The sequence below is a fragment of the Delphinus delphis genome, chromosome 19 (assembly GCF_949987515.2).
Source record: "Delphinus delphis chromosome 19, mDelDel1.2, whole genome shotgun sequence".
Lineage (NCBI taxonomy): Eukaryota > Metazoa > Chordata > Mammalia > Artiodactyla > Delphinidae > Delphinus > Delphinus delphis.
The window spans coordinates 2,537,658-2,559,068 of NC_082701.1; the positions used below are offsets into that span (position 1 = coordinate 2,537,658).

The 21,411-nt window shown below is 47.4% G+C and overlaps 1 protein-coding gene across 4 annotated transcripts in view; it reads right to left on the reverse strand.

The window, feature by feature from the left end:
* Positions 1 to 5,572, reverse strand: part of FAM20A (FAM20A golgi associated secretory pathway pseudokinase) — a 47,940-nt gene extending 42,368 nt beyond the window's left edge. For all 4 annotated transcript variants that reach the window (XR_009517052.1, XM_059997788.1, XM_059997787.1 and 1 more), the window contains exon 1: positions 4,516 to 5,572. Coding sequence is in view for 3 of the 4 variants with exons in the window: in XM_059997788.1 (XP_059853771.1) it covers positions 4,516 to 4,871 (356 nt within the window). In the remaining variant the exon portion in view is untranslated. The remainder of the gene's footprint in view (positions 1 to 4,515) is intronic.
* Between the last annotated feature and the right edge of the window lie 15,839 nt (positions 5,573 to 21,411).

Genomic DNA, 21,411 nt, shown 5'->3' on the forward strand with positions numbered 1-21,411 from the left:
ATGCGGAGTCTCTGACCTCCTCTTCTTTGACCAGCCAGAGAAAACTCTGCTTTTAAAGGGCTCATGTGATTAGGTCCGGCATACCTGGGTCATCTCCCTAACCCAAGGTCAACCGGTCTGGGACTTCAGTTACATCTGTAAATTCCCTTTACTGCAGTACCCAGATGAGCACTGGATTGGATAATGAGGTGTGTGTACACCCAGGGCCTGGCCTCTAGGGAGCGCATCTTGGAATCCTGCACCTACTTCTCAGGAAATTGTGAGGCCTGAGCTAGCAAGTGTACGTCAAGTACCTGGCACCTACCAAGCATGTCTCAGGTAGGAGGATTTGCATGCAAAGAACTACCAAGTGGAGTTCCCAGAGGGATGAGAATTTGGTTGGGGTAAAAGGGGGCTGTCAGCGGTTGGGACCAGTGGAACAGCTGGTGAGCATCTTCCAGTTCTTGGCCGACGGGCTTCCTTCTGATGCAGCTGGAGACCGGAAGTGCCGTCCTCCTTGGATGAATGCTGGTACCCTCCCTGGTTTAGGTCTTTGCCGAGCTGACTGCAATGAGAACTGAGCTTTGAAATGAGGGAGCAGGAACCTGGAAACGGCCTCTGGACGAGCTCTCTCTGAAACCATCTGCTTGGAGCTTTTGGCTCTGAGAAGAGTGGAGAGGTTTCCTCCAGCTACAAATCCAGGGATTCAGAAACCACTAAAATCACAGCTTTTCCCAACCGGCCAAGGAAGGCTCTAATTGGGAGAAAAGAGAAATGGAAGTCCAGATCCCCACTCCTTCTGCTAGCCACACACAGGTGGTGGCTGAGGCCCCTCTTCAAATCCCAGAAGGCTCGTTTCCTTTCTCAGCCTGGCATCACTGGCAGAAGAATCGAACAAGGGGTCCAGGTCCTGCTGACTCTGGGTGAATGTCAAATGGCCGGCACCCCTGAGTGAGACCCCGGGCTTTTATCTGCTCTGTGAGCTGAACTGCCTGTTCTCAATAACTCTGCGCTCCAAACGATCTCGGGCCAGCATGAGATAAGGTGGAAAGAGATAAAAAGGAGGGTATGAGAACAAAGAGATTTTATTTTCTATTCCCCGGATGCCACGGTGGGAAGAAGCTTTTTCTCCAGCAATTCCTAGACCAGACCACGCTCATGCCCAGCTGAACTCTTGCCCGTCTCTCTGGCATCACCCCCCCCCCCGCCGCCGGCCCCGCCACCTGCTGCCGCTCTCCTACAACTGCTTCGGCTTCTGGATCTTCTCATAGCTTCTCCGGGAAAAACCGGAGCCAATTTACTTCCCTCAAACAGCTGTCATTCTTGCAAAGCTGTCTCTTTGCTGTGATTTTCAAAGGGAGACTCAGGGCCAGGCTTTCTTCAGCGAAGGCAAGCAGTGGAGGTGTGAAGGCGGAAGACAGGGGCATCCGATGGAGGGAAAGACACAGGTACACACACGTGTTTGAGAAATGCTGACTCGGTAAGTGCAGGAAAATATAACCTTCTTGATACCTGAGGATGAGGTCGAGAAAGAAAAGCAGAGAGTGGCAAACTTGCATCTGTGCTGTAGCTGCTGGAGTTCTTACACCAGGCAGGCATGACCCTGTCTGACCTTGACTGTCAGACCAGAGGGTTACAGAGGAACCGACCAAAGATATGAGGGCAAACGGCCAAGCCAAGCTGACCGGCTCTGACATGTCAAAGGACAGATGCTGTCTGGCTCGGGCAGCTGCTGGGCGGGGAAGGAACCCAGAGCTCAGCCTCTAAGATGTAAGGGCAGCAACAGCATGAACCTGGGCTCCAGGTGAGCGCTGCCCTCCACCACCGCTTTGAAAGGAAAAGGCTTCATCTGGCTTGTTGGTTTAAGGTCTGAAATAGTGACGACCCCACTTCCCGGGCTCCCTGTGTGCTCTCTTCTCTAGTCAAGAGAGGTGCCGAACGTGCTGGACCGCTCGCTGATCAGCGGCCGATGGCGTGACAGAGACATTTTCCCCGACTGCATCTTTAACTTGGATTGCTGCCGCACTTAGTTACATCGCGAGGGGGAAAAGAGAGGAAGGGAGGGAAGAGCAGCTCGTTGAGGAGGTCTGCACAAAGCTTCGTGACAGCACGAGGATAGCACACCCTACCCAGCGTGTCAACCACATGTTGACACCCCGTGAACAAATACCGATCGAGAACCTGAAACGTTCAAAACAGTGTATCAGCTCCATCTGCCACTGAAATCAAAAAGAGACGTGCTGCGGAGGAAAAGGCGGGCCGTGTCCTAACTCCTATCGGTGACGAGCTCAAGTTATAGAAAGATACGTTCTGACTTCATACCAGTACTTATTAGTGTGGTGGTTTAAAATAAAAAAATCATTCACTCAGACTAACGGGCTCCTCTGGGCCACTGGGGAGGAAATGCTGATTTGGCTAGTTTATTACCTGCGCCTCTCCCAGTGAGGCAGATTGGTTTACTGCTACAATTATTCTGGATAGCAGTTAATGATGCTAAGTAATTACTGGTAGGGTGGCATCCACATATGTCTAGAAAGGCCTGGCTTTTCAATACTGGCTGGGTTGTGGCTGCAAACAAGGGGGGCTTGTCTGTGCAAGAGGGAAACAATTGGCAAGGTCACTCCCTGTTGTTTTTTTTTTTCCTTTTTTTTCCTTTCCTTTGTTCGTTCTGATTGTCTGCACTGAAATCTGGAGCGTTGGTTGGCCCTGCACATCGCAGCAGGTACTTTTTATGTGTCCTCACATGGTCAGGGCGCTGTCTCACTTAAGGTAATGAGTGACTATCTCTCACAATAGAACTTTGAGTGCAATTCCAATGCACCCTGGCTAATGAGTCTTCCACATTCCATTTTTAGCCCTGGTATATACAGGTATTAAAATCCTTGCCTTGACAATTACAATGCAGTTTGGGTGAAGGTTCTCTGCCTCTGGGGTCCGGTTTCAACACTTGTAAGTGCAGCTCCCCTCCTGTTATAGCCCACAAACCTCACTTGAGATCTCAAGTATTAAAAGGTAGTGATGAGTAGGTATCACAACTGTCACGTTCAACCAACCACACGAAACTACTCTGTTAGCGCCGAATACAGCAAGGTCACCAGTCCCCATCAAACCTCCGTTAAATGCCCAAGATCACTCCTGGTCAGTAAATGTGTTTTTCTGACATATAATGGCACAGAAATCAAGCTCAAAACTCTGTAGGACAGATGGGTGAGAAAGACTTTCGCTTTTCTTCCAAAATATTCCCTTCAACTCTCCGTAAGGACAAAAGTAACGTTAAGGCCACAGAAATGTGAGTTATGTGACTATTGATCGACATTGACAAAAGCAAGCAACTTCTCCCACGGTCCCTCCTCAAATCCTCAATGGATGTGGAGATAATTTTCCAAGGGCAAAACTTCTAGCTCACTGATCTGCACGTTATTGATGAAATAAAGGTAATATCGAAAATGACAGTGCCTGAGAAGCAATCTCAAACTGCCTTTTTATTGCGTCCAATCAGCAAGAGAATCGAGAACCACTTTCTTTTTAATACAAAATCATCAGCCAGTTGCAACTGAAACGCACCACAGTGACTTCAGCCAGTAACTCTCATTTTTTTTTCTTTTTTCTTTCTGAAGGCCCCCTCCACCCCTGGTCAGTCTCAGCACTACAGAGTAACGAGCAGTAAAACTGGGCTAGCACTGACCTTCCATAGACGTTTATGTCTACCCATCCTCCAGAGGGGCTATAAAGCCAGCAAAGACATCTCATCTGGAAATCTCTTGTATTAAGAAAAGTGATGGGTGCGGTCCGAAAGTGGACTGAGTGATCTGTAGACCAGTGTGTACTTCAAAACAGAGTCCTAACTCCCATGAAGGCCTTCTGTCATCAGCTGGGGACCTCAGAACTGACCATTCCAGCTTCTCCAAAGGACCCTCCCGCCCTATCCTTTCACACACACACAAAATCCTTCTTAATATTAGCCTACATATGTTTGGCATTTTTTTCCCTCTATATTTTGCCTTGGATTTAAACAAAATTCCCAGGTAGATTTTTATCTTCCCCGTGCCCAAATCCCCACGATAATAAAACCGCCTGCAGGTCGTAACTCTCACGGGACAAGCCACTTTGTAAATTGCACAGCGTGGCGACCATTTCAGGAAACTGACCACTGACTTTCTGCCCGGCTGACCTCTCGTGATCTCTGACCCCGGGCAGAGGAATAAGCAAAGGGGAAGAGCCGGGTGGCGGGTGTAGCCTCGGTTTGTGGAAGGCGCCCAGGTCTAGAGGTAGGTGCCGGGTTCGAAGCAGCTCTCTCTCGAGTTGCTCTGCTGGGGAACCTCATTCTGGAAAACCGAAGTCCGGCAGCGGCTTTCCACATCAGGGCCAGGAGAAAGAGGGGGGAGATGGCCCGGGGAACAGAAGGGGCTCAGGATGGACCCCCAGGGGCTCGCGGGGAGAGGAGCTGGGAGCACCTCCTGCTGGCGCTGCTGCCCAGAAGCTCTTCCTCGCGCGGAGATCGGCTCGGGGGCCGGGCGCCGGGGCGCGGGGTCTCACCTGTTCCAGCGGGCCACCTTCCTCCGGTAATAGCGCAGCGCCTCGGGGCCGGCCAGGAGCGAGTCCTCGGGCCCCAGCAGCGGCGGCTTCTCCGGCTCGTTGTACAGCGGGTGCGCGAAGAGGGCCCGCAGCTTGGAGCCGGGGCCGCCGCCGTCCGGCTCGGCCGGGGGAACGTGGCGCGCGGCCGGCCGAGGGGCCGAGGTGGCGGCGCGGTGGGCGCACGGGCAGCCGGGCGGGCGCTCCCGGGGCCGCAGCCGGCGCCGTACCCGGGGCCCGAGGTGGAAGTAGAGGTCGGCGGCCAGCAGCACGCCCAGCAGCAGCAGGGTCCGCAGGCGGTCCCGGCGCAGCCCCGGCATGGCCCCGCCGCGGGGTGGTGGTGTTGGGGCGAGGCGCCGGAGCCCCGGGACGGGGCGCTGCCCGCGCGGAGAGCCCCCTCCGAGGGCGGTGGCCCTTGAACTCGGGGCCGGGGCGCCGAACGCGCGGGGGCTGGCGGCGTGGAAGGGCGTCCCCTCTCTGCGCGGAGCGGTCCCCGAGAGCCGCTGTCTCCCGGGCCCCTGTTTCTCGCACCTTCTCTGCCCCGCGCCCGGCAGCCCGGGAGTCCGCGGCAGGTGGAGGCTCGGGGCGCGGGGACGGGCGGCGCTCGCCTCTCGGAGGAGGGGGAGGGCGGCTGCGGAGCCAGCGGCGTCTCTCCGGAGGATGCGGCCGCTCGGGCTCCTCCTGCGGGCGGCGGGGACGCCCGTGCCCCCGGCTCCGCGGGCCGAGCTGGTGTGCGCGCCCGGCCCCCGGAGGAGGGTGACGCCGGGTCGCCCCCGCCCACTCCCGCTGGCACCTGCCTCCGGCGCCGCCCGCCAGCCAACTCCGAGCCCTCTTCCGGCCCTGCCGGTCCACCTGGTCACCCGCCCCGCCGCGCGCGCGCCTTCCGCCCTCGCCCGGGACCCCCGCTTGCCCTGCCCGGGGCTCAGGCTGGGCGCTTGGTGCGGGGAAGGTGGGGCTCCCGCGGTGTGCGCGCGAGACCTTCGATTTTCATGTTGATTTCCTAGAAAACAAGACAGCTCCCGGAAAGCCTTTCTCCTCTAAGATTTGCCAGGTGTGTGTGTGCGCGCGCGCGCGTGTGTGGTCTTTTCTCTCTTTGCATCTTCCCGCAGAGCACCCACTTGATCCATAAGGACTGCGTGTCGTGTGCATGTGCTTGGCACGTACTGGGCGCTCGGGAAACAGCCGCTTAGCCAAGGAAAAAGTTTGACCTTTAAAAAAAAGGCATCGGTTCCACCTAGCATCTTGGCGACTTCCTGTTTGGAGGGAGTTTGGTGCCAACTGCGCCTGCACTGTACCGAGAGGAAATCTGTCTTGCAGCGAAGGAGGGGGGCGTCCTCCTCCGCCCGCATGACCCCACTCCGAACTTTTGCGGTGAGCTGGGTGTGAAGGCGGGTCCGCCCACATGATTCAGGCTTTCTCCCGATATCCTGTGAGGTCACTTCTACTTCCCCACTCCATTTTCCCGTTGAGGAAGAGGGAGAGGCAGTTGCCTGGCCCTGAACTCCGGGCTCCTCTGTTTAATGACCTGGTGGGATGGCGAAGTGCTCACCGAAACCCCCCCGCCTGCTGGGTGTGGAGCGAAAGGCATCTTCGCCTGAGCGAGCTGCCCGCCCAGGCAGCAGCGGTTCCCTCCCGCGTCTGGGGACCCCGGTCTTTAACCCCGTCCTTCCCTGCTGGAGTCAAGAACCCTCAGACACACTTGGACTTGTGGGTTCAGACCAGAGTTCTTGCTCCTGTGGTTCGGCGGGAGATCCCTGTGGCCTTTGCCATTCCCATCATTTGTAAGGGAACATGGTAATAGAACCTACCCCACAGGGTTATTGTGTGGCGTGAGCCACTTAAAACCTATAACTTGCTTTGAACAGCACGTGGTACGTGTGAAAGCTGTGTTTGCCAGAAATATGATTACTTCTTGGTTCCTGTTGTACACCGGGACAGGTTCGAGACGGTGAGTGGGACAAAAATAGAAAAGGACTGAAAAGGAAGATGCCAAAAAGGGACGACTGTCAGCAACACAACGTAGTGGCCTAAAATGCCTAGTCCAAGTGAGCAGTGCCGAGGTGATACTATTGGCAGCTGCTCCTCTCAGCTGGGTACGCGGGCAGGATTTTTAGGGGTTTTTTTTTGAACCACCTTCTTCTTTTTCTCTGCAGTTCATTTCGAACTGGTCTCCCGTTTCTAAGAAACTTTGCAGCTTCGGATGTGTCTGATTAGGCATCCATGCTAGAGGGTGAGGAAGTTAGGCGTGGGGCAGTGTTGCATCCGTAATAACTAGGCTGCGTTTCTGGGCTGGCAGAGGACGTGGCCACGAAGCCATCACACGTCTTATGACTTCACTTCTTGCGCACGCACGGGGTCCTGCTCGCTCACTAGAGTCTTTTGTATGAGCTCGATTCAGGAAACAGTATTCCTGACTCAAGTAGGGACTATCGCAGCGTGTTTTCCCTGCCCTACAAAGGTCAAGGGCAAAAGGGCGTGTGGAAGTCAGATAGGAAGTGTGAATAAGGTTGAGGTGGGAGAGTGGAAACCCTACAGGCAGAGTTGACCAGGCAGAGGTCACTGTCCTCAGGGTTTGTCTAAATCTCTCCTTCTTTCTCCCAGAAGTGAGCCTTTCCCTTGGGCTCCTGCTCTGACTCTCCACGTTTTGGGCCCTGGCTTCCTCCCCAGCCTCATCTGTGTCCCTCATGTTGAGTTTAGTGGTTTATTTGCTTTATGGTTTGAATTTTGTACCCCCCCCCCATTTATATGTTTAAATCCTAACTCTTAATACCTCAGAAGGTGACCTTGGAAGTACGGCCGATGCAGATGCTATTAGTTAAGAGGAGGTCATACTGGAGTAGAGTGTATGACTGGTGTCCTTATAAAAAGGGGGACTTTGGACACAGAGGCGTATGCACATAAGGAGAATTCCACGTGAGGATGAAGTTAGAGATCAGGGTGGTGCTTCCACAAGCCAGGGAAGGCCAAGGATGGCTAGCAAACCACCAGCAGTCAGGGAAGGGGCATGGAGCAGATCTGCCTTCCTAGCCCTCAGGGGAGACCAACCCTGCCAGTTCCTTGATCAACCACCAGCAGTCAGGGAAGGGGCATGGAGCAGATCTGCCTTCCTAGCCCTCAGGGGAGACCAACCCTGCCAGTTCCTTGATCTGAGACTCTGGCCTCCAGAACTGTGAGACAGTATACTTCTGTTGTCTCAGCCACCCAGCTTGTGGCCCTTAGTTACAGCAGCCCTTGCAGTCGAATCCAGTGCACATCTGCATTCCTCGCTGGAGCATGACCTCCTAAAGTGTACAAGGAGGCTGGTACCTAAGGACTGGGGGCTCTGAGGACAGGGTTTATCACTTGGGAAATGCTTGAGAAGTTTTTGCAGAAGGAATGAAGGGAAGTCATTGGAGGCAGGGATCTCAGGCTATACCTCTGCAGCTGTAGTCTCTCACACAGAGCCTGGTATCCCGGAGGCGCTGAACTATTGGTTACAATAAAATAACAACTTGGGACCCTGTAGGAGATGAAGAAGAAATACAAGACATGGTTCCTCCCTTGAAGCATCGCTTATGGTTATTAGAGAAACCAGATCTGTCTGTATCCAGGAGACAATGAAGACAGAGGTCCCTGAGCAGGCTAGGAATCTGAGCCACGGCAGAAATTAGGAGGAGGAAACGCAAAGGGCACTTGTGTTTCCTTTCAGTCTAGCTAAATATCAAGCCCTCTATTTCCAGGAATTAAATCATGAAAACAACAGTCAACATTTAAACACAAGAGCTCTTCAATCTGTGACGGTTGCACTAATTTCTGTTGTACACATGTTCATATGTTACTTAAAACACGACTAGTTGTTTCTTGTTTGTGTGGTTGGTTTTCTACACTAGGCGCTAACTCCACGAGCACGGGGCCGACGTGCTCCCCCTCCTTTTCCTGCTTTCATAGGAACTCTCACATCGAAGGCATGGAGCTGAAATTAGCAAACACCTGTGGAATAAATGATACCTGTATATGTGGGTCCGTGTGTGCTCAGGTATCCGGGACGTGGTTTGAAAAAGAGTATTAAAAAAATCTGGACTTTTGGGACTTCCCCGGCGGTCCAGTGGGTAAGACTCCACGCTTCCACTGCAGGGGGCACAGGTTGGATCCCTGGTCGGGGAACTAAGATCCCGTATGCCATGCAGCGCGTCCAAAATAAAAATAAAATTTAAAACATCAGGACTTTTAAGATCTGACCCCAGAATATGTTAAATATTATATTTAGTTAGAATATCTAAACCTTAGGAATCCTTATGGACTTATTGAAAGAGCAATAGGTAAGAGACATAGAAGGAAATAACTATGCTAACTGCAGACATCTGTGTCCCTAAGAGATTTTGTTACTGTATAGATGTGTATGAGGAAAACGTTACCTTTACCTGCTGTCTCAGCAACCAGTGAGAGAGGAGAGAAGCAATTAGACTACTGTCAATGGCAGATCCAGAATGGAGCGGGATTCAGAAAACTGATACTGATCTGGTGTTGGACTCACTCTTCTCTTATTCTGAGCTAGAAAGTCCAGAGTTTTCTGTTCATGACCAAAACATAATGCCTCAGCACAGGCCAGAGATTTCTCAAAGTGCAGCCTGTGGATTTGAATTACCTGGGGTGTTTGTAAAAAGGTAAATCCCAGGGTCATTCCCTAGATCTAGTGAATCGGGGCCTTTGGAAGTGGGACCAGGAATGTGCAGTTTCAATAAGCTGATTCTTACCAGCTCCTACAGTTCTGCACACACTGAGGTCCAAGTCTGATACACGCTGAAGTTTGGGAATCATTGGTTGAGAGGATAGTGCTAATGAGAGCAGAGTTATAGATTTGATTCCAAACGGTCCAGCTGGGCTGCATTGCCCAGGGCTGGCGTTCTGACTTGTGTCATGAAGTTGAGAGAGAGAGAGAGAGAGAGAGAGAGTAGGGGTATAAGTTAGTTTGGTCCAGCACAGTCCATCCCCACTACTAGGGAACAAATAAACAAGCAGCCCCAGTGCCTGCTCTTTACAGGTGTGATCTTGCTCTAAAAAGTCACGGCTTTGCTGCATTACCTTCCCTGGGCCTCGGTTTCCCCATCTGAAACACGAAGCACAGATATGAGTCGTCTCTGAGGTCCTTCTCAGTTCTAAAAAATGATAATTGTACAGTTTTTTCTTGTACTAGCATGCAATAATCCAGCTCTTTTTGCACAACTTTATTTCCAGTGTAAAGTAAATAATCGAGGCAACGTAAGAGCACTGAGCTGGGAGTCAGGAAGCAGGAACCTCGATCCTGGCTCAGGCGATAAGCAGCTCGGTGACACGGGGGCAAATCATCTGATGCCTCTGGGCTTCATTTTCCTCATATGTAAAACGAGCACTTTAAGTTAGACAATTTCAAAATCCCCTCTTAGAATTATTATCCTTCATGAATGATGAGGAAATACGAATAAAAAACAACTAAGAGAACTCATTGCCAGCAGGCTTGCTCTAATAGAAATGCTAAATCCGTTTTTCAGATGGAAGACAAATTCTACCAAAGGGAAACCTGGAACGTTAGGAGTGAAGGAAGAGCAACAGAAACGCGAACTATCTGGGAAAATATAATAGATTCTTTTTTTCCTCATAAATTAAAAAAAATATGTCTGATAGTTGAAAGCATGTCTGATGGCCTTACAACATCTACAGACTTAATGGCCACTAAGCATAAAAGGAGGAGGGTGAAGTAACCTATAAAGCCGGTGAGGGTTCTATACTCCCCTTGAAGTGGTAATATGAAGGCTAAGTAGACTGAGAAATGTTCCATTCATAGATTGTAATCCCTAAAAAAACCTCAGTTCACCAAGAAGACATAATAATCCTTACTGTGCATATTTTAACAAGATGTATGTTAACAGGTATGTTTTTAACAACATGAAGCAAAACTAATAAAGCCAAAGGAAGAAATGGACAAATCCAACAATTATAGCTCGAAACCAATTTTTTTCTTCTCTGCAAGACAAGGATACAGTAGAACTGAACCGTGCTTCAGCCAACTGGATCTAATTGACATTTACAGTATCCGCCACTCAACAGCAACATAATACATACATACATATATATATATATATATATTTTTTTTTTTGCATTACGTGGGCTTCTCACTGTTGTGGCCTCTCCCGTTGCGGAGCACAGGCTCCGGACACGCAGGCTCAGCGGCCATGGCTCACAGGCCCAGCTGCTCCACGGCATGTGGGATCTTCCCGGACCGGGGCGTGAACCTGCGTCCCCTGCATCGGCAGGCGGACTCTCAACCACTGTGCCACCAGGGAAGCCCCAATACATATTATTTTTAAGTGTATATGACATATGCCAAGATAGACTATACCCCGGGTTAGAAAACAAACCTTAAAAAATTTAAAAGAATCAAAATCATACAAATTATGTTCTCTGATCATAATAAAATTATACTAGAAATCAATTACAGAAAGATACCTGTAAATTTCCAAGAATTTGGAAAGATAAACACAGACTTACCATTAGACCCAGTAATCCCACAGCTAGGTATTTACCCGGATGAATCGAAGACTTCCGTGTGCACAGAGACCTGTCTGTGAAGGTTTAGAGCAGCTTTATTCATAATTGCCAAAGTTCGGAAGTAATGCAAATGTCCTTCGATGGGCACAATAAAGTGTTGTACATTCGTACAATGGAATACTACTTAGCAATAATAAGGAACAAAGTATTGATGTGCGCTACAGCATGGCTGCATCTCAAAGGCATGGTGCTGAAAGGAAGCAGCCATTAGTATGATATCCCAGAATTGGAAAAACTGTGGTGACAGAGAATGGACCAGTGGTTACCAGGCATCGGGGCAGGGACAAAGGTGTGATTACAAAGGAGCAGCCTGTTAGAGTTGTTTTGGGTGATGGACCTGCTCTGAGTCGTCATCGTGGTGGTGGCCACACCAGTGTGTACATGCCTTAAAACTCTCAGAGCTGTACCTTTTTTAAAAAGGTGAATTTTATTGGTCATAGTATTCTCTTATCTATACCTTAAAAACAAAAGAAAATAAAAAACAAAAGACGCATACATCTGTCCAAAAGAACTTTCCCTGCAGCCTGCCTTATAATAGCAAAGAAGTGCAAAAGATCTAAATGTCTGTCCACAGGAGAATAAGCAAATCAACTGCGGTGTGGCCATACAATGGGAAGCAGCCGTTAAATGAAGGAACTGTATTTTCTGAACAGAGATACATCTTCAAGTAGAGAAAGGATGGGAATATTTATATATGATATATAGGTGTGTGTGTGAGTGTGTGTGTCGTAGTAGGATGCTATTTAATAAACTTCAAAACTGGCAAAGCAATTCTCAATATTATTTATGGATAAATATAGATTTAGTGAAATTAGAAAAACCTTTATGAGAGGGACGATGACCAAATTCAGCATAGTGGTTATATATGGGACCGAAGTGAGAGGAGTGGGATTGTGGAAGATTATACATGGGTCTTCAATAGTGTTGGTTATGATTTATTTCTCAGAAAAGAGATCTGAAGTGTATATCACAAAACGTTTAAATCTGACAGAGTTGAGTGGTGAGTATATGGATGTTAGTTGTATTATTCTCTGTGCTTGTTTGCATACTTACAATAGTTCCTTAAAAACTTGATTTTCCTGTGGCTCATATCCTGGGGTATTCGATCTTCTTAAAGAGACAGTTGAGCTAAAGAGTTGGGCTTTGATATTCAGATTAAGCAGGTTAATAAAAATCCACAGTCAAGAAACTTGAACCATGTCTTTAACAAGGAGATACATGATAGAGGGCAAAGAATACGTTTGAGGACCATCTTGACTTAAATCAGCTGCATAATATTAAATTCTATTTGGAATTGGAAGAAATCCATAAACTTAAGTGTAGCTGCTTCCAGATCCTGTAATTCTTCTAAGCAGCACACTTGTGCCTGTTATGTGCGTTTTATAATCCCACCGAACAAGAGATGCGTTTTCTCTGGTTCACTTTTTGCTACTTTGATAGCATAGCTATTTTCAGAAGGTGGGAAGTTGGGATTTTGGGGGTCTTTAGCAAGCCAGGTCTTTAAGCCTTTTTCACTGCTCCTAACCCATTATGCAAATTCACAGCTTAGTGGGTGAGACAAACATTAGACAAACGTGAGACAAACATTAGACAAACGTATCACAAACAAATATCTTGTTCTGGCTCAAAGTTCAGCCACAGAACATCAACACAGCTGAAATAAATAGAAATGAGTCCAAAAAGCTTTGAAAATTAACCTGCCTTCAGTCAATGTCTTTCGAGGGGGGTGGAGAAGTGAAAATTACCTTGCTGTGGTTTTTGATGGTTAGTGTACCTTTCTAAACATCTGGGTAATTAAAGAATCTTTCCTCCCTGAAAGGAGGATTTCAGATATTTGTAACACAATATTATCATATTTTAGAGAATTATACAATTCTCAGTTGTGATAAGTACAATCCCATCATCTTAACCCTTCATGGTTTTCGGTTTTTAAACATTTTAAAAAATTAATTAATTAATTTTTTGGCCACGCCCCGCGGCATGTGGGATCTTAGTTCCCGGACCAGGGATCCCACCCACGCCCCCTGCAGCGGAAGGGTGGAATCTTAACCCCTGGACCACCAGGGAAGTCCCAGGTTTTTGTTTTTAATTGGGAAGCAAGGATGAAAGGTGTGACAGTTGACTAATCATTTTGGAAGGAGGTAGATGACTGTAGCCCATCCCTGTGCAGAACTAATCATGTCCTCTTCTCTCTGGGTTAGACGAAGTCCCACGATTCAAAATCTCCAACTGCGTTCACCTCACAGTTGGGAAAAGGCACTTGGACCCTATATTGGTCTCTGTATTCTCCTTTTGTTCTCCCCAAGAGGTATGGTGACTGTAACTCATGAACTAAACATCTGAACTTAGGGTCCAGCCCATGGTTTCACATGTGCTCTAACAACGTCCCATCCCCTGAAATACAGGAAGTAGAGCTGCTGTGACCAAGCGCACATGCTGGGCCCTCATTTCCTTTCGGTGTTCGAGATGCAGCCTTAGAGAGATGAGGGCTGGAGCCTGGGGTTACAGGTCTAGATAAGCACTTCCAAAGTCGGTTGCTCAGCTCTGCTGATGAATTTAACCACTCTGACTCGTACCAGCTAGAGAGAGGTTGCGACAGCACGTTGTTGTCATGATGGATATATGCTTAATTATAGAAGTAATCCATGACCATCTTCTCTGTGTATAGTATTGGGACAATATATAAGCTTTTAGAGTAATAAATGGACGCCCCCCTTCCCCCTCCCTCTCGTTAACCGCAGCCCCTTCCCAGGGGACAATATTATGGGCTGGATAGAACTCCTTCCAATACAGCATATACTCACATAGTCTTTCCTCCACCTTCCTAATAATCAAGGAAGTGCAAATGAAAGCAATCGACGAGGGATACTTTCTTATCCTACTGTCATTGCTAAAAATGAATGAAAATATCCAGAATTGGTTAGAGCCTGGGGAAGGCACTGTACATGGGAGCAACCATTCTGGAGCTTAATTTGGTCACGTCAGTGCATTGAGACTGGATTATCAGCCAGGCTCAGTTAGGAGACTGAAAGCACGTTGGTTATTTGAATGAGAAAGATTTCATCAGAAGGACTGTTAGCTAGTAAAAATGATAGGGCGCCTTTCAAGGATCCAGAAGTAGCGTGTGCATCTAGGCTGAGGAGAAGTGGACAGTGAAGGAATTAAGGTTGAGGAAGATTCTCCCACCCCCTACGCAAGGCTGAGACTTAGATCTCCTTGGAGGTCATGTGTCCGCTACTGGAAAACCCAGCCACGGGCAGCGGAGAAACTGTGCACACGGCACGCCGTGTGGATCTGTAGACGTGTCCATGGAAGGTGAGGCAGATGTCTGAGGCCATGGCCAGAGTGGCAGTGGAAACAGCTACAGTGTGGAGCTGTGCATGTGGCTGAGCCTGGGGTTGGAGCTGGTCTGTGAGGGCGGCCTCTTTGCTGCCTAAAATAAGAAGCGCTGGGACCCAGAAGGAAGTGTCTTCCTGCCTCTGTCGCCTTGCGGTTTTTCTACGGCAGCTTCTGTCGACAAAGCCCCACATTGTGCCAGCTGGTAGAGGAGAAATGTTTACAGGGTCCAGCTCTGGTTTCACAAAGCAGGGGCAAGAAAGGTAGATTTGGAACTGAGACAAGAAATTGATAACTGGCACAGACTTTGACCTCCAAATTCCATTTTTAAAAATTTAAGGAAATCATCAAACGTGTACGTAAGTCGTTAGATAAAGAATGGTTATTGTAGTATAGAAAAAAAAAATGGAAATCAGGTCAATGTTCCAAAGCTGAGAACTGCTTAGGCAAAATCTGTAAGATGAAGCTCTAGGTATTTATTATCATGAACATGTGTCTATATTATTAGGTAAAAGGATGTATTAATAGCAACTTTTACATTATAACCCATTAAAAATATATTTATACCTATATTTCTGTGTATGGGTAGAAAAAGACTTTGAAAGGTTTGGTGTCTTATTCTTCAACTCCTGGGTATAATATCTGGTTCCCAGCTGTTGGTCGCTATTTACTGAGCAGATGTATTGTGTTAGCTTCCTAGGGCTGCTAGAACAAATGGCTGCACACCTGGCACCTTTAAACGACAGAAATTTATTCTCTTGCAATTCTGGACACCAGAAGTCTGAAAGCAAGGGCCACGCTCCCTTGTCTTCCAACTTCTGGAGGCCCCAGGTGTTACCAAAAGTGGGGCGTGGCTCCTCCCTGCACGAGAGGCTAGGTTGGTGGAAAGGAAAGTCTGCTTCATTCCCGAGGCTGGCAACTGCGGGGAGGGCAGACTCGTGTCCAAAGGCCAACTCCCTGACTGACAACCAGGGCGAGAGGTTTTAAAGGGGAGTTTCAGGGGTATATAGGCAGAAGGAGGGGGCTACCTGTAGAGACAGCACGGTCAGCTTGACAGTCGTCTTGAAGTTGATCCTGCGGTGTCTGACCAGCATCATCTTGATTGTTTTAAGTACAGTAAGTCTTCAGTGCCAGGGTAGATTTGTTCCCATTTCCCTGAGGCCTTGGAATTACGGCAGCTTATGTCACAGCTACAGTCTGGTCACCATGTAGTTAACTTCTTCCGCCTGGTGGGGTTTCAGTATCTCTAAGGCAGCTCACAGGACGTGGCTCAGAATATCATCTATAGCCCTTGAGAAGGAGCCAAAGGTCCTTGACCCTGTTTAATGACTCAGCTGTTATTATTTTCCCCTGTTTGCTTTCCTTGGCTTCTGCATTTTCTCACATCTCTAATTAAACTTATTCTTTGGCTAAAGTTTTTCTACAGACAAAAGGCAGGTGGAGGACATGGGCGGGAAGGACCACAGGGCCCCGCTCCAGTCACAGGCATTCCTTGGCCCGTGGCTGCACCACTCGAGTCTCTGCTTCTGTCTTCACGTACTTTCTCCTCTCCTTATGAGAACACGAGCCATTGGATTCAGCACCTGTCGGATAATCCAGGGTGCTCTCATTTTGAGATCCTTAACGTAATTACATCTGCGAAGAACCTTTTTCCAAATCAGGTCGCATCTCCAGGTCTAGTTGACGTATCTTTTGGGGGAAGTGGATGAGCGCATTTGACCCACGACACGTATGACCAAATACATAGCAACATGTTACAGTGGCTTCTTGGGTGGTAGGATTTAGGGATCATCTGAATTTTCCTCTTTTTTTTGCTTACCAGTATTTTTATGATTTTTATGCAAAGATCTTTGTATTACTTTTGAAATAAAAAGTAAGAAAATAGTTGGCATATGACAAATGAGGGACTACGTTGAGAAATGCCGATCTCATCCTCTTGAAGATATGGTTGAGCCCAGAGTTCACAAAACCCCAAACAACTGTATCCACTTTGAGAAGAAAACGGGGAGGAAATAAGGCATCTCAGGTGGAGGGGCAAGTTCATCACGCAGAGACCTGTGTTCGCTTATGCTCTAGGGCAAACCTGAAGAGCTCCCAGCTCAAAGCTGGACACGGAAGTCGGTAACCAGACGTCCACGCTTAGCCTCCTGGGCACCTGAGTTGAGCAGACTTGTGGTCTGGGCAGCCCTCACCGCCTACGGCAGCAGATCAGGTCTGGAATCTCCCTGCATCTCTTTCTTTCAGCGCAGACCTCCTCCTCCTTTTCCATCTCATTCTCAGGCTATGATTCATTGATTAATTCCTAGGAAGATGTTGCACCATTAAAATAGGAAGGTCTGTGATGTCAAAAGATCCGGGGATAAAAGGCATTTTAAAAGGCTGACATCTTCTTTTATTTAGAGAGGCAATCTTTCCAAAAGGAAAGAAAGGAAAACACGGCAGTTAGGGTATAATTATCTTTTACTTTTTTTTAAAGCTATAGTTTTATTTCCAGTCTCTTGTGGAGGTTAATCTTATTTTGTTTTAAAGCTTGAAGTTTAAAGCTAGCCTAAAACATGGATGAATATAGAGTGCTATACTCAAGATTCTAAATGTCTTCTTGGTGATAGATTTTTAAAAATTAGGTTCATTAAAAAAATAATAATCACATATTAATCAAAAGAAAAGAAAATTAATTCATTATGATCTTCAAAAATCATTGCCAGGGCTTCCCTGGTGGTGCAGTGGTTGAGAGTCCGCCTGCCGATGCAGGGGACACGGGTTCGTGCCCCGGTCCGGGAGGATCCCACAGGCCGCGGAGCGGCTGGGCCCGTGAGCCATGGCCGCGGAGCCTGCGCGTCCGGAGCCTGTGCTCCGCAACGGGAGAGGCCGCAACAGTGAGAGGCCCGCGTACCGCAAAAAAAGAAAAAAAAAATCATTGCTGATTTCAGATTGACACATTAACAATGATGTTAACATGTTAAGGTATCAGTTAAAATGTTTTGAATGGTTAATGATGAACGAATAAATACCTGAAATGTGAGAAGATGCCATGCTTTTTAAATTAGGACAATTTTTGTTGTTGTTGTTAAGAGCCAGATAGTAAATATTTCAGGCATTGTAGGCTAGATGGTCCTTGTCGCTATGATTTAACTCTGTCATTGTAGTAGGAAAGCAGCCAGAGACAATAGTAAATAGACAGCATCTCTGTGTTCCAGGAAAACTTTATTTACAAAAACAAGAGGTGGGCCAGATGACGTCCATGGGTGGTAGTTTGCTGACCCCTGAAAGAAAAAATCAGAAAGTTGCAATAGGATACCAGTAATACAGTACTGGCTGTCTAGAATCTGGGAAAGCAGATTTTTATCTGCTTTGTTGTTTTTCTTTTTCTTTTTTTTCTTTTTATTTATTTTTGGCTGCGTTGAGTCTTCGTTGCTGTGTGCTGGCTTTCTCTAGTTGTGGTGAGCAGGAGCTACTCTCCGTTGCGTTGCGCGGGCTTCTCATTGCAGTGGCTTCTCTTGTTGCAGAACACCGGCTCTAGGCGCGCGGGCTTCAGTAGTTGCGGCACGCGGGCTCAGTAGTTGTGGCTCATGGGCTCTAGAGCGCAGGCTCAGCAGTTGTGGTGCACGGGCTTAGTTGCTCCATGGCGTGTGGGATCTTCCTGGACCAGGGCTCGAACCCGTGTCCCCTGCATTGGCAGGCGGATTCTTAACCACTGTGCCACCAGGGACGTCCCTGTTGCTTTTCTTGTAAGAAGGAAATGCCAACATATTTGTAGCTATATGTGCTTTTCTTGGAAGATTAATCTGGGATCAGTGATGATTGGTATAAAAGGAAGAAAGAGAAAATGAACCTCTGTCTTTGTGAAACAAATTGTTAGATTCTCAGAAACAAGAATCTTTTCAATTAATTCTCTTGGCAATGCTTCTGCCCGTGATGTTCTGGGAACAGATTTAATAGATGCCTTGTAAGTTCACCTTACTATACAGAGCTTTTGCCATATGGAGTTATGTGTTGAATGACTGTGGTTTATGTCATAAGATAGCTGAGTCTGGAAAATAATCAGTGATGACCTACACAAAGGGGCTTGAATGAATTCTTTTACACGTGATTTATTTATTCATCCTTGTTTATTTTTCCTACGTAATATTTGGTTGCAAGATAAAATTTAAGAGGAAAGTAAAACAATAGAAATTGAGGATGTTTTGGAGAGAGTATTGATGGAATATGGTTATATTCTGGGTTAACAGAGATACACAATCAGGGAGAATAGAGACGTAGACATAGATAACAAATGTATGGATACCAAGGGAGAAGGGGGGAGGGGAGGGAGGGATTGGGAGATTGGGATTGACACATACACACTATTGATACTACGTATAAAATAGACAACTAATAAGAACCTACTGTATAGCACAGGTAACTCTCCTTAATGCACTGTGGTGACCTAAATGGGATGGAAATCCAAAAGAAAGGGGATATATGTATACGTATGGCTGATTCACTTTGCTGTACAGTGGAAACTAACACGCCATTGTAAGCAACTATACTCCAATAAAAATTAATTTAAAAAAAAGAACCAGGGAGGACTGAGCACATTAATTAGAAAGTGAATTGCTTTGAATAAGAATATCTGTATTTGGTAGTTTTGGTTAGTTGAGGAAATCACTAACCTCTTACCTCTTTACTTTAATACCTATTAAATGCTTATTTAAGCAAATCGAATAACAGGCATGAACTCATGTCCTTTGCGTCCGTCGGGTTCTCTGGGATACCGATGCTGCGTACACGAGATTTACTGGGCAGAAGGGGCCATCTGACTGCGAGGAAGCTCCGATAGTCTCCACCAGCCCAGTGGAGAGCTCTGGAGTCCTGTGTTGGTGGGGATCTTGCACCATGCTTTGCTCTGTCATTGGCAGGGCTGCCTCAGCTAAGAAGTGATCTTGGCAGCCGCTGCCTGGCTCAGTTAACTGCCTTAAAAGCTCTGGTATCTCAGGCTTTCATCTTCTGATCCATTCTTCATGCTGTTGCTGAAGCTCCTTCTGCAAAGTGTAAATCTGTCATGTTGTTCCACAGCTTAAAATCTCACACCATCGACACTATTAAGGCCTAACTCTTTGAGAAGGCGTCTCTCGTGGTCTCATGACTGCTCTCATTTGGGCTTTATCTTTGGCCACTTCCTGCTCTGTACCCTGTGTCTCATCCGTGTCTTTATACCCATATCCATCGTGAAATACCTAGTATACCCAGACAGAGATAAGCCTCATTAAGACATACACCTTAAATCCTGTCTTACCTGTCTGCATAATTCCCCCCGCCCCGACCCATACCACCTGGGAAGTTCTAGCAAGGTTGAAACTCATGTTCTTCTAATAAAGCTCAAATGGTTTCTTAATCTTTATGAAGACGACAAAAGGCTGGCTGACTTTAGCGGAAAACTGACGAGTGTGGATTGGAACATGGTGCTTTAAGCTGATGGTGTGAAACCCGAGTGGAAACACCGAGGACTCGGGGAATCTGGGGGTGGGAGAGACATTTGGACATAAGGATCTTGATGAGGTCAGCATAGATATCACAGTCTATTCTGTGAGAATGGATGAGGTAGAGTTTTGGAAGAATGCTTCAATGTATTTGGGTGTAAGTAATAGAAGTACCGTCAGTAGTTGATTACTTAACTCTAGACCTGTTGTTCAAGCATATGGGAAGTTTCAGCATTGGCTTGGAATTTCCTTGATGTCAGGGGACAGTCTTGGCTTCTATGTTCTTCTCTTGACCTTCCCTCTTGGTGACGAGATGGCACGGCTGGATACTTCATGTTCTTATGTGATGACATCCCAAGAAAAAGGAGATGGGCGGGAAGAAATGCTTTTCTCCTTGTATGCCTCTCTTATAGGAAGTAAAATGTTCCCCTGAACCCCTAAGAGGTCTTCCCTTTATCATGGATCAGAAATGGTTCACATGCCCATCCCTACACCACTCGCCGTCAAATGGGAACATTTTGCCATGATTGGGTTGAACACCTTGTTCTATTAGTCAGGTCACGTGAGCACAGCAACCACGAATGCTTGCTGTAGAGTTTACCAAGACTCAGGACTGGATCACAGTTTTGAGAGACAGAACAAAAGACTAAGACAAAAAGACAGATAACTAAGCCGGTGGTGTTGGTTGGGTAGAACGTGGCCATCAGTGTTGAATGAATCAGAGAAGTCAAGAGGAACAAGGGCTGAGTAAAGACTGAAGAATGTGACAATGAAGAAATTGTTGGTGAACTTTAAGAGCAGTTCTTTCCACTGAATGCTTAGGTTGGAAGCAAAAGGTCGTGGAGTCCTGGAGCAATTCAGTGATGTGGAAATACAGGTAGAACCTGTGTAATGATGTTTCTAGAGCTTTGACAGTGAATGAGAGGGCGGTGAGCCGGGAAGGCAGCCGGGAAGGCAGCCTTCATTTGGGCAACAAATGAAGTGAAAAGTGAGAGGGTTTTCAAAACGAAGGGATCTGGGTATGTTCAAAGGCGGTGGGAAGCAGCCAGGGGAGAAAAAGCAATAGAAAGGATGTAAAAGGAATGGAGAAAAGTGGGTCTCCTGGGTTCAATGGAGGGTAGAAGTGAAAAGCTCACTTTGGAGGAGAAGAGGCATATGATCAAAGAATGGAGAGAAGGATGAAAAATGTTGGTGGATGTTCTGAGATGTTAACAAAAGAAACGCAAACGCTCAGAATGGATCTTCGAGAAGCAGGAGGTCTGGTCATTTCTAGAATTTACAGAGGAATAAAAGTGGAGAGTGGAGGTAGAGGGAAGGAATAGGTTAGAAGTGACAGATTGAGGAGACAGGAGAAGATCTGGAACGTCAAGAATCGGGAAAATGTTACAAGTTTAGAATAGAAACTAAAAAAAGGAAACACAAACCTCCTGGGAAATTAAATTTGATGACCAAAGGGAAACGGGAGCCAGAATCCTATACATTTCCCCGGGAAGGGGAGGCT